The sequence below is a fragment of the Anoplolepis gracilipes genome, chromosome 2 (assembly GCF_047496725.1).
Source record: "Anoplolepis gracilipes chromosome 2, ASM4749672v1, whole genome shotgun sequence".
Lineage (NCBI taxonomy): Eukaryota > Metazoa > Arthropoda > Insecta > Hymenoptera > Formicidae > Anoplolepis > Anoplolepis gracilipes.
The window spans coordinates 1,564,061-1,575,866 of record NC_132971.1 but is presented as its reverse complement, the minus strand read 5'-3'; the positions used below and the strand labels follow the sequence as shown (position 1 = coordinate 1,575,866).

At 31.5% G+C, this 11,806-nt stretch overlaps 3 protein-coding genes across 5 annotated transcripts; 1 reads left to right on the top strand and 2 right to left on the bottom strand.

The window, feature by feature from the left end:
- Positions 1–30: 30 nt before the first annotated feature.
- On the bottom strand, positions 31–2,575 carry Dcp1 (decapping mRNA 1). Its single transcript, XM_072887232.1, has 4 exons — positions 2,192–2,575; positions 1,521–1,974; positions 967–1,434; positions 31–867 (listed from the first exon to the last, which is right to left on the bottom strand). Exons 1-4 carry the CDS (start codon positions 2,398–2,400, stop codon positions 628–630), a joined length of 1,371 nt encoding a protein of 456 aa, XP_072743333.1. The 5' UTR covers positions 2,401–2,575; the 3' UTR covers positions 31–627.
- A 535-nt stretch (positions 2,576–3,110) lies between these two features.
- On the top strand, positions 3,111–5,808 carry Pex14 (peroxisomal biogenesis factor 14). Its single transcript, XM_072886986.1, has 4 exons — positions 3,111–3,290; positions 3,450–3,773; positions 3,954–4,189; positions 5,152–5,808. Exons 1-4 carry the CDS (start codon positions 3,240–3,242, stop codon positions 5,318–5,320), a joined length of 780 nt encoding a protein of 259 aa, XP_072743087.1. The 5' UTR covers positions 3,111–3,239; the 3' UTR covers positions 5,321–5,808.
- A 1,730-nt stretch (positions 5,809–7,538) lies between these two features.
- Dd (CTD nuclear envelope phosphatase 1-like protein dullard) lies at positions 7,539–11,159 on the bottom strand. 3 transcript variants are annotated; one of them, XM_072886988.1, is made up of 5 exons: positions 10,440–11,159; positions 9,540–9,606; positions 9,248–9,449; positions 8,870–9,087; positions 7,539–8,531 (listed from the first exon to the last, which is right to left on the bottom strand). In XM_072886988.1, exons 1-5 carry the CDS (start codon positions 10,527–10,529, stop codon positions 8,386–8,388), a joined length of 723 nt encoding a protein of 240 aa, XP_072743089.1. In that variant the 5' UTR covers positions 10,530–11,159; the 3' UTR covers positions 7,539–8,385. The 3 variants fall into 3 exon arrangements, with proteins under 3 accessions (XP_072743089.1, XP_072743088.1, XP_072743090.1); XM_072886987.1 differs by having other exon boundaries at positions 10,431–11,158; XM_072886989.1 differs by lacking the exon at positions 10,440–11,159 and adding an exon at positions 9,920–10,027.
- Positions 11,160–11,806: the final 647 nt, after the last annotated feature.

The following is an 11,806-nucleotide window of genomic DNA, read 5'->3' as shown; positions in this document are numbered from 1 at the left end:
TAAAGTGTATTTTTAAGCGTCTTCTCAATGTGTTATGTTTTGTCTCTATTTATTTGTTCCTTTTTATTGATAACATATACATACCATATTCGGTATTCGGTATATATAGGAAGGAGATACGTCATTACTCTATAAAATAAGTATTCCGTTTGACCAATTCTGAATATGATATCGTGCGATTTTTAACCCCATAAAAGACGCGTATAATATATAATAATGTAAACATCTTTTTAGCATCACAGTTTAAAAACCGTTCATTACTTTTCAACGTCATCATATTCAATTTGCTTCGCATTACATGTTTTGTCTTACGGATCATTTTTTTCTTTTTTACTCTGTTCCAAAAAGGGTGCATTATTTTATAAAAATACTGTTCAAGGTATACTGTATCGCTTTCCTGTATTTACTTTCTGATCCTTAGCCAGAAAAAATGTACCTTTCTTTTAAAAGAAGCAGTTCTCATCTTCTCAAGTCAATTGAATTTTGAGCGTGAAATTACGCGTCTTGTCTATATATGTACATGCACATATAACATAGAAATATCGAGATTTAGCTTAATTGTTTTATCAGTCACAACCCATATGATATGGGTTTTTTTCCGGAGTAATATTATTATAATAATAGATTTTAAGAAAGTATCTCTCCAAACGATTTTACGTAGGCCTCGTGAAGTTTGTTGATAAAATCCGGATCGCTTTTTAACAAATAGTTGAACGCTTGTAAAAGCTGATTCCTCGTCAACGGTTCTAACGGTCTGCTCAAGGGCTCGGGTGGGCTGGGAGCGGCAAACATTACAGGAGGTATTAACGCTGGCGCCGATCCTCTTCCTGACAACGTAGGCGCTGCCGGAATAATGTCGTCCGATGACTGGATTAAATAGAAAAAAAAAAAAAAGAAACAGAATTAAAATATACATATGTTTAATAAATTATAATAAAATGGATGACGATTTTTGAAATTTCTTACTGTGCTTCCGGAGGCGTGAGCAAATAATGACGCAAGCGGATTAGCATTGTTGGTATTGGTAATGTTTGAAGCTTGATGATTTCTTAAAGTAGAAGACGTCGGTGTATTGGTTGGAGATTGTATCCTGAGGAATCCAGTCGTTCCGTTCGAATCGTTAACGCTTTGAGTTACAGGTAGCGGCAGATCTTGCGAGATCGGCGCTGACGTGGATATTACCGATTCTTGCTGAGAAGTCGGTTTGTTCCGCCTTTTAGATCTGTTCACCGAAGGAATCGTCATCGGTTGTGACTGATGAACAGTGGGCTGCGGCGTTATAGATCTCTGTTTCTCAATATGTTTCTCAATATGTTCCAAAGTGTGCGCCGTCGGATAGGACATTAAACGTGCGAGTAAAGGTTTATTCGACTCGACTGCAACAGTACCTCCTGAAGTAGGTTGATCGCCTGGCTTGAATTGCCCAGTGTTCACCTGGTCGACAATATACAAATAATGAATAAAAAATAAAATACACAGTTTGTTCTAAAGTACAGCGAGTAAGATACAATGCTATTAACCTTAGCCTTAGCAAAGAAATCCATTACACTTTGCGAGGTAACGTCAGGTCCTAAGGGAGCAGACAACGGACCAGAAATATTGTCGGCTGTGGGTATAATCAATGGAGACTTTGATCCGATTATTGTGTTACCACTATCGCCACCACCACCGCTGACTCTACTCGTGTTGAAGTCTTCTTGCGCCTTGCTGAGCATACTGAATATATCCACGTTGTTTACGTTAGGTCCCGAGATTTTTTTATTTTTATTCTGCGGCTTGCTATTAATCTTGCGACTTTCTTCGCATTCCTTCAGAAGTTTATTCAACATATTCGCAATACGAACGCATTCTTCTTTGTCGTAAAACCAAATGCCGTAAATGTTGCATCTGGAGTTTCGATACAGCAGAAATGGTTCCTGCAGTTGCAGATCCAAACCTGGAGCAACTGGTTCTACTAGATTATTTGTATTTAATCTGCAACAGATTCCATTTTCCTTTTTTTTTTTTTTTTTTTTTTGACAAATAATTATACTATATATATATATATATATATATTATCAGTACTATTGATAAAAAAAAATATATAAATAGGTATGAGAGATTTTGTGGAACTTGGATTAAAATAGTTTGTGCTCTTTTGAGTAATTGCGATATATACTAAATTTTCTCATTATGGAATAATGTATGCTACCTGTTCATTATGAGAATACTGTTGTATGGCTCGCCATTTCTTGAATAGAGAAATAGAGCGCCCTCAATGTCGGTCTTTTCCCATTCATTCTCATCTCCGTTGAATGTATATAGAGCAACATGGGTCGCGGTCTCCAGGATATCCTTGACATAAGGGTCGACTCGTTTCAATGCAGCCACGTTCATCCTCAGCTCAGTTCGATCCGTCATGATGATGATAATTGTTGAGCTCGGGTTACGAGAGGTCCGAATAAATCAGTAGGTTAACGTAAACGTATGCTTTTCACCGCCTTTCGGCCAATCGTACCAGTCACGGAAGAGACGTATTTTCAAATAACGTAAGCAGCTGCTCCTTCAATAAACGCCATACTAGATTTCCAGATTAACACGACTATGACGCTAAAGAGTTCGCCAAGTGTTCGAAAGATGGCACGGCAACGCATTTTGTTTTAAAATCACTATAATCTAGTGATTTTAATTTTGTTTGTTTGCTTTTCTCTTATATCCGTGATTGCGTTCCAAAATTCAGTTGCTCGAGTTGAGTAGCGTTCGATTGACCAATCAGAATCACGAAATTTTAGTTCCTTCTGTCCTGATTGGTTAATCAAACATTTTATTCCAAAAAATGAATTTTAGAACGTAATCTTTATTAAAGACTACAATTTGATTGGAACAATAATTTCCTTATTTAAAACTGTTAATTATTTTTACAAATATGTATATTTTATATAGAACTTAAAGAGATTATTTTAATAGATTATTATTAAAAATTATTATATGATAGCTCCTAAAGAAGGTGATTTTTTGGGTATGTATATATGTAGTCAAAGGTCACACATTATAAAATTCGGAAAAACGAAAATGAGTCTAGATGGCGTTTTCTCGATTTAATTGATCATTTTCGCGCGCAGTCGCATGTCAGGTTTGTTTATTACAGACAGCCACAGAAAAATGTGATTTGCAATTTAGTAATGTAGGACTTTGCCTGAGTAATGTCGTTTTAATTATAAGTATATAATAAGAACGTGCGGGGTCGAAGACTAGTTAAAATGACCGATCAAGATACAAATAATAATGCTCTCCCTTTACGGGAAAGTTTAGTAAGTTATTGCAAAAGTTTATTACAGGTTACATAAATGTAAAAAGAATTATTTTGCGCAATAAATACTTTGTAGATTTAATTATAATAGATTATGCATGCACAACGTATAGTAAAATTTCACTCTAGCTTCGTTTTAATGTACATTTATGTATTAAAGGTAAAAACAGCGGTACAGTTTCTACAAAATCCTAAAGTATCATCAAGTCCGTTGACCCAAAAACAAGAATTTCTCAAGAGAAAGGGCTTGACGGATGAAGAGATAAAAACAGCTTTCAAGTTAGCAACTGTTGACAATACGGTCGATCGCAATGCGATCCAGAATCAGAATCCATACACCACCATACAAATGTCACAAGCACCTATCTATCCATATCATCAGACAAGCGTTTATCAGTCGACACTTTTGCAGAAAGTCAAAGATATCTTTAATACGACTGCGTTGATTGGAGCAACAGTGTATTTTGTTTATTGGTTTTATAAGGTATATTTGTACTGTGCAAAGAAATTTATACAGATCTTGTGTAAGATATTGTAAAAACTTGCTAACAATTTGCATTTTTTCTCTGATTATTTCTGGATTTAAATATTCAAAATAAGAATGGAGTAATAATTCTCCTTTTTTTTATATTAATCAAATATAATGTGTTTTTTAATTTTACAGAAGTTTATAGAACCCTTTTTGTTTGGTCGAAAAAAGAAAAGCAATATAGAAGACAGGATAACTGAATTAGATAAAAATGTTCAAGATTCTATGAAAGAAGTGAAAGACTCTATTTTGAAGATGGAAAATGATGTGCAGAAACTGACTCAGCATCAAGCATTGGATCCTACTATTCCACAATTGGTGCATGAACTGAAGCAGGATTTGTCTAGTCTAAAAGCTTTACTTTTATCAAGGTATACCTATTTTCTTTTTTTTTTATATGTCTTGTATAAATATACAGACTGTCCTATCTTAAATAGGGAAACATAATCTGATATCAATCAAATTTTTTTTTTATATTGATGTCAATTTTGTCTTTGAGTTCTCTTTTTGAAATATTTAGGGATTCATTTTTTTTCATATATTTTCTAACAAGTTAATTTAAAACTTATTTTTACTGAGAAAGCAAATCAATTAGCATAACTGTTATTATTGAATTGAACATATTTTGTCTTGATCCACATTAACAGTGGTCTTTTCAAGTCGGATATTAATGATTCATATCTTTGATATATTTTTGATTGGATTTTTCACCCTGTATTGATCTCTCCAAATTATTTAATTTTCATCCGAACCACTTTTCAATATCATAAATGATTTTAAAAAGATACATACATGATTTAAAATAGGACAGTCTGTATATCACAGATAATAATGCATAAGTCAGTATTAGCAATTTATTGCTATACAATAAGATTATTTCATTTGGACATTATTTGCCATTTTGTTCTCGTATGTAATATTTGCTTATATTAAGATCATTCTTTTTACAAGAGATCAACCATTGTCACAACCTCGCAATTTACACACTCGTACACATACAATTTTATTCAAAATTGCTTAAAAAATTGATACTTGCGCATCTGGATGATCTGAAAATTTTTTAAACAAGAATTGTGTTTATATGATTTTACAAAATACAACTTCAAAATATAAATTTGTGCTTTTTCTCATCTTACTCCTACTTTTGACCATTTGCGCTCTTGAATCAATCTTTTATTGTAAACATTTTTCTCATCATATACGTACATATATCTTTTCGTTATTCACTTATGTAATACACAAAAAAAGTTAATTGTAATTTCAAAATTTTTACAGTTGATTATTTATAATTATACCTATTATCTATTTCTAATTTTCAATGTATTTAAATTAGGAAACAGTTTCCTAGTGCCCCTGCTTCTATTCCACCATGGCAGTTGGATACAACAAACGTTAGTCAAGAAAAAACTACTGAACGAGAGGATGATGCTGGAAGTGGAAGTAGTACTAACAATTCAGATAGCTCTTTGGAAATGATCCGAGAAGACCCACCCAAAGAATAAATTTAAGAATTTTGTATATTGTAATCAGATGTAATCATATATTTTTCAATGTACGATATAGTCTGCATAATATGTTAAAAAGTTAAAATATGAATTATGATTTTTTTTCAATATTGTACAATATTTAAAAATGTGTTATTTTAAAATAAAAATGTTTTCAATCTTTTATTATAAATATTTAAAATCAAAGGTGTGTTATTTTTACATAGATAGACTTATATGTAAGGTTTTAAATAAAAAAGGTTCAGGATTAGAAAAAACTTTTTTTAACATCTTGTGATAGCATAAATCTATATTTTAATAAAATTCATGATTTTTTGATGTTTTAATATCAACCATTACAAAAAACACCTTTGAAAATTCATAACAAAATCATAAAAATTTTATATCTCTCATCTTTGTTACAATAAGATGATTAAATTGGTTGAATAAATGTAGTGAATGAATGGATAATATATATTTCCTTACTTGCAAATTTAATAAAATATGTTCTTTGTATAAGATCTAAAGGTATTTATAATTTCTTATTTCGATACTTTATACCATCACTGTACAAATATAAGATAAATAGAGAGAAAATATAAATTAAAAATTATTTAATAATTTTTAAGAAGTTTGCAAATGATTAGAGAGAATGATTTCAATCTTATAACTGCGAGATTTAAGGTAATTAATGTATATATTGTACAAAATGTAATAATTTGCCAAGAAATAAAATTGTAAAATTAATTAACTACTTAATATTTTATGTAAAGATTTAATCTCGAGTTAAATCACAAACAGTCACAATACAAAGTATCGTATAAATTAAAGAATCTCATAAGTTTTGTATCAAAGATGAAATTTTGTGTCATGTTAATATTACAAACTGAAAAATTTCTGTATTTTTACATTATAGTACTTGTCCATATCTGCGTCATAGACTTATAGATACGCGCGTATATATGTACGTGTGTCCAGATATAATTTTATCGAATAAATAGACTTTAACATTATTTCCATTCAGAATACTATATGCATCGCCCATGGATCGTATCTTGAGAGAATGATTGATTGTTATGTACAACAGAAAGAACAATTCTCTATAATACACAATAGGATAAATACTTAAATAAAAGAAATCTTTACTCTGGAAAATGATTGATGTTATTAGATCTTATGCACACATGGGCATATTATTCTTTTTTTTTTAAGTTTGTATGAATAAATCGATTTTACATTTATATATAAATGCATATATATGCATATATATATATATATATATATATATATATATATATATGTACATATATGTAAATATTTTTTAGATGAAATCTATATATTCCATAACTTATATTATATTATATATCGATCATTCATACAAAAATCACTCGCGCTGCATTAAATACATTCCGAGTAATATGTACAAATTGTATAATGTCCGATATTACTATTATATGATTAAATGAGCGAACGAAGTACACAAGTGTGTATGTGTGTGTTATGTTGTGGGTTCATTATCTTGCTATTATCTCCATACAAAAAGAGCTCGTGACATACGATTCATCGACCTTCTTCCTCTTTGTGAGCAGTAAGCAGCATAAAGCAGTTAAATTATGTAATCTAATATATAAATTAGAAGACACATTTCTTTCTTCTTAAATATTGTAATAAAATTTGACCATAGTTTTGATAAAACATACAAACATAGTTATTGAATATAACTGCAACAACCGAGTACAAGTTTTTAAATTGTAAGATTTTTTATTTTTTTGTAATTTTGAACATCAATAATTAAGAAAATCATATAGTGAAAATATTATATAGCATCATATATATATATATTCTTTCTATATATAGCAAGTATATAATATATATATATACTATAGTTTTTATATAACAATTTTATTTATAATTAAATTTTTATCATAAAATAATACAAATTTAAATATAATATATACAAATAAAGAAAATGTTATAAATTGCAACGTTTTCTTTTTTATGAGATTTATATAATATTTTATTATCTTATAAAAAAATGTGTTCTTATACAAATGACTGAGTATTTGTATAGAATGATTTGAATGTACTTTGTAATTTTACTATTTTACTCTTACAGTTATCAAGTCAGCCTTAAATAATGCACTGTCAGTCTTGACAATGCTTAACAATAATAGTTGATAATAAGGCGCAAACACTATGTATGCTTTTACAGTCAAATTTCTTTAGAATTTTTAAGAAGCTTTTTCACTTATAGAATAGTAGTTGCAACTACTGTATGTCATAAAAAATATTGATGAATCGTGAATGTCATAAATTCCTTCTTGTTAGAGTGGGAGCATACTAACCCAACACAACCAATGTAATCAACATTACAGATTATAATATTTCATTTCACGGAAGTTTTTATGAGACCAGATGTGATTCTCTATTTTTTCCTGGTTTTATATTAATACTTCTTATTATAGATAACCAGTAGTACAGCTGCCTCACTGATACAGTGAGTTACAGCAGAATCCGTTTGACTTAGTGTACATTTATCTTTCTCTCTTTCTCTCTCTATACATCCTAAGTGAATAATATACAATAATGAAAGTACTTCATTTCGATATTCTTTTCTTCTTCCTTCCATATATAATGTGTGCCGCCAGAATACATATATAAATAAAAACTTTAAGTAATTCTTACCTAAAACGAAAAAATCCTGCTGGCCAGCAGTCCTATCTTATTTTCGTATCTTTCGGTCTTTGGCAAAAGTTTACATAACGGAGAAAATAAAGAAAATTCATTTCACGATTTTGCACACATGGGGACTGTACAACATAAAAAATTATCCTAGGATGTTTTGTGCCGGCATAATTATTGGCTGCATACATCACCTCCCTTCGGTTTTTAAATTTACTCGTCGCTTATAGAAAAAAACAAGGATTGAAGAAGGGGGCTCTCTCATTGTCTCTCATTATACGGGCAGCGATCTAATGTTGCTATTATCAATAACAATAATAATCCTAAGCTAGACACACTAACTGAAACTGTTAACAGTTTCATTTCTAGAATATCTAGTGTATCGTTTAATCTCAGCTATGCTACCAAGTATGATGTAAATGTAAATTCCTTGAAAGAACGGATCGTACGTCTTGCGTAAAACGAAGAGCGTCCAAGACCGGAAGTAAGCTTAATAAAGCAGTATCTCCCGCATCGCTGAACCATGATTTTATAGGTATCGCATTATCTATGACATAAAGAAAAAAAAATAATACACAAGCAAGACATTCAAAGTCCTGAAATGTAATTATCTCTTATGCGCATTGCTGTCCTATAAATCGAATCGACAGACGCAATTAAATAACGCAGATTGTTTCTTAATGGATAAACAGATATTTAATTATATACAAATTAATTTTATGAATATTTATAAATTAGTGCATATGACATTTTTCAATGTAAAGAATATAAAACTCTATGCTCAATTTGAGGAAAAAATAAAAAAAATATGCTTAATTTATATTTCCAACTCTCCTTACAATTTTCTATACATTATGTTTCAACACAAAAGATGTATATACTTACGTGGATAGGCTCTGTAAGCCCCTGGGCTGTTATCAAGAATAAAAACTGAAGAAAGATCTGAGCAAATTGCTGACAGATCTTTAGTATAGGAACCCATTTCAGGTGTACAATGTTGTCTATAATATCTGCGCCTTAAAATACCTCTGTTGTTATCTAGTTTATCTGCAACTGCTGCCCCATAAATTTCCATGGATGCAGTGAAAACTACCAACTCGTACCTATAAACATAATATTAATATGTAGATATAAAAGAGAATAATTGATGCAATCTTATCTGATAACGTATGAAAAGTACAAAGTTTAAGTGAGTATGAGATTTCAAGATAGATGTCAATAGAATACTTAAGTAGTCTTTCCTTTTAATACAATAATACTTACCATTGACTAACAATGTCCAAGAAGAAATCTACGTGTGGTCTTTTATGAACAAAAAATCTAACAGGATGTCTGTCTATTGTAACTTTAAGAACAAAATCAGGAGGGGTGCCGGGCCTCACGGTCGGCCTTGCCACTCCGTCGTGATGAGAATGAATTAACGTTTCGTCTAAATCCAATACTAATACTTTTCTTTTAACTATACCTGAAACATTTTCATATTACACACCAAATATTAAGAACATCGATCGCAATGTAACAAGTATAAAAATTCACACATTATTGTGATACATACTAAGTCTGTGCCTAGATAAAGGAGAAAGTGGGAAGATTTCATATTTGACTGGTTGCATCTGCGAGATCTGAAACAAAGCGATAAATACATGCAATTTATATACTGTAGATTTGTAAAATATAATATAAATATGATTGCAAAAACGGCAGTAGCCATAAATTGCTTTTACATAAGAAAAAATTTTAAAAATAAGATACTTTTTATAATATTTCAGAGTGAAATAATGTAACAAATATATTATACACAATATAGTCTGATAGACAATAATAGATGCATGTGACTGGAAGAAACCAAAAGTGCATAGTGATGTATCATATTTTATAATAAAAATATAGATTATAGAGATATTAAATAGCAGCGTTTTAAAAATAACTACTTACACTTTTAATTTACATCTTGAAAGCAGATACAAGTAATATGAAACACAAGTGTATCCAAAATAGAAATCAGTAAAATACATAGTATATTATTAAAAAATTTTCTTGTAATAAAAAATCTGTTTCCTTCCTCCCCTCCCCCCCCCAAAAAAAGAGGTAAGAATAAAACCCTGAATTTACAAAAGTATTTTTGCCACATAGTCTTGTAAAATTAACGAAGAAGAAATTGGAAAACATAGTAATAAGAGTCTTGTCATTTGTGGCTTCGTGAAATAAGTGTTGATTAGAAAAAAATGTAAGCTAATTATTTATCTGAAACGGGTCTGTGTGATACCTATCCGAATGTACAATAATCACCCTCGCGACCCTCGTTAGATCGAAACAAGAAACGTCAGTGTAGATATATAAAAGTGCGAGAAAAGAAAAGGGAAGCGAGCCGTCTAGAGAGAGCGGCGATTCGTAACATGCCTCGCCGTTGGCTGGCTCCGGAAGAAGGCGCGAAGCACCTACTTACGGCTCTAACCTGCTTCTTGAGTAGAAAGCAGATGCAGGTCCACACACGGGAGGCCATTAAGAGGAAAGCTCTCATTCCCATCTGCAATTGCTTCAGCATCTCTACTGGTCTTCTCACCGGGCCGAAGTCCGGCAACACTTTATCTCTCCAGTCTCTCTCTCTCTCTCTCCGGGTCTCCGCGCGCTCCGAGTGTCTTCTATTTTTCCTTCTCCCCCCCGTCGCAAACGCGTCCCTGGTGCCTGGCCACTTGACTCGGGGTGAATCGCAAATCGCGAACGCACGGTATACACCTGGAGAAGGCAGGCGGCGACGAGGACCCGTCCTCGGGGAAGCGTCCGCGGAGGCGCGCACAGAGAAGAGAGGGCCTCCTCCAACGCTTTCCGCTCCCGCTTATCGTAAACAAAACGTAAAGCACCCCCGCGATTCAAGAACGGAAGCCGACGAGGACGGCGTGTCTTACGTGCATATACACGATGTCGGCGCGCGACGGCTCCCGTTTCGCATGTGTCAAACGTAAGTTTACCGCGGTTCCTTCATGTTTTTCCCGAGACGAGACCGGACTTGCGACTCGCGAGCCTTCTTACGCGCATCACGCAGCGGCCGCCATCTTCCGCGCATCGACCCAATTTTTCCGCACTATTCTCGCTTCTCGCTTCTCTACCATCTACCATCGTTTATCGCCTCTTCGAACCTGGGACCTGGGAACCATCGACGAAGCTTTCTCGAAAGACAGCATTCGAAAGCGTATACTTTTCATTGTAAGCTTTAATTTAATTATTATTTTTATTTTATATATATATGTATATACATATATATATATAAAATTAATTAATAATATTGATTCCAAAGATATTTAAGTAACACTTTTTAATATATATATATATATATATAGTTTTTTTTATTAGAATTTTTCAATATATATATTTATTTTATATATATATATATATATATATATATATATATATATATATATATATATATTGAAAAATTCTAATAAAACCGTAAAAAATAAATATTACAGTTTAAATTGAATGTTTTCCTGCATACAATTTTCTATGTACCAAAAAAATAATTAAAAACAATGTTTCATTAAAGTATTTTTTTTAAGTTACACATATTGCGAATTAATTGAACGTTATTATAAAGATGGATTTTACTAAAATCAGAGACTGATTAAAACTCAAGTTGAATCATCTTTGATGTTATTCTCGTTTGAATTTCCCTTAAAAACTTAGGATAATCATAAACAATCGAATATTACATAATATTACTTAAACTTGAATCAAATTCAATTTGAAAAAAATCTGAATATATTTTATAGATCTTTTGTTCACACAACGATCTGTGAACATTACATTGTTATGTGTAAAAAATGG

Coding starts and splice junctions, on each gene's coding strand:
- Dcp1 (XM_072887232.1), bottom strand. CDS start 2,400: ATGACGGATCGAACTGAGCTGAGGATGAACGTGGCTGCATTGAAACGA. Junction 1,975..2,191: donor AGTATTCTCATAATGAACAG/GTAGCATACATT, acceptor AATCTGTTGCAG/ATTAAATACAAATAATCTAG. Junction 1,435..1,520: donor ATTTCTTTGCTAAGGCTAAG/GTTAATAGCATT, acceptor ATTGTCGACCAG/GTGAACACTGGGCAATTCAA.
- Pex14 (XM_072886986.1), top strand. CDS start 3,240: ATGACCGATCAAGATACAAATAATAATGCTCTCCCTTTACGGGAAAGT. Junction 3,774..3,953: donor TTGTTTATTGGTTTTATAAG/GTATATTTGTAC, acceptor TTAATTTTACAG/AAGTTTATAGAACCCTTTTT. Junction 4,190..5,151: donor AAAGCTTTACTTTTATCAAG/GTATACCTATTT, acceptor TATTTAAATTAG/GAAACAGTTTCCTAGTGCCC.
- Dd (XM_072886987.1), bottom strand. CDS start 10,529: ATGCTGAAGCAATTGCAGATGGGAATGAGAGCTTTCCTCTTAATGGCC. Junction 9,607..10,430: donor TCAAGAAGCAGGTTAGAGCC/GTAAGTAGGTGC, acceptor GCTTTGTTTCAG/ATCTCGCAGATGCAACCAGT. Junction 8,532..8,869: donor GGCTTACAGAGCCTATCCAC/GTAAGTATATAC, acceptor TTTATGTCATAG/ATAATGCGATACCTATAAAA.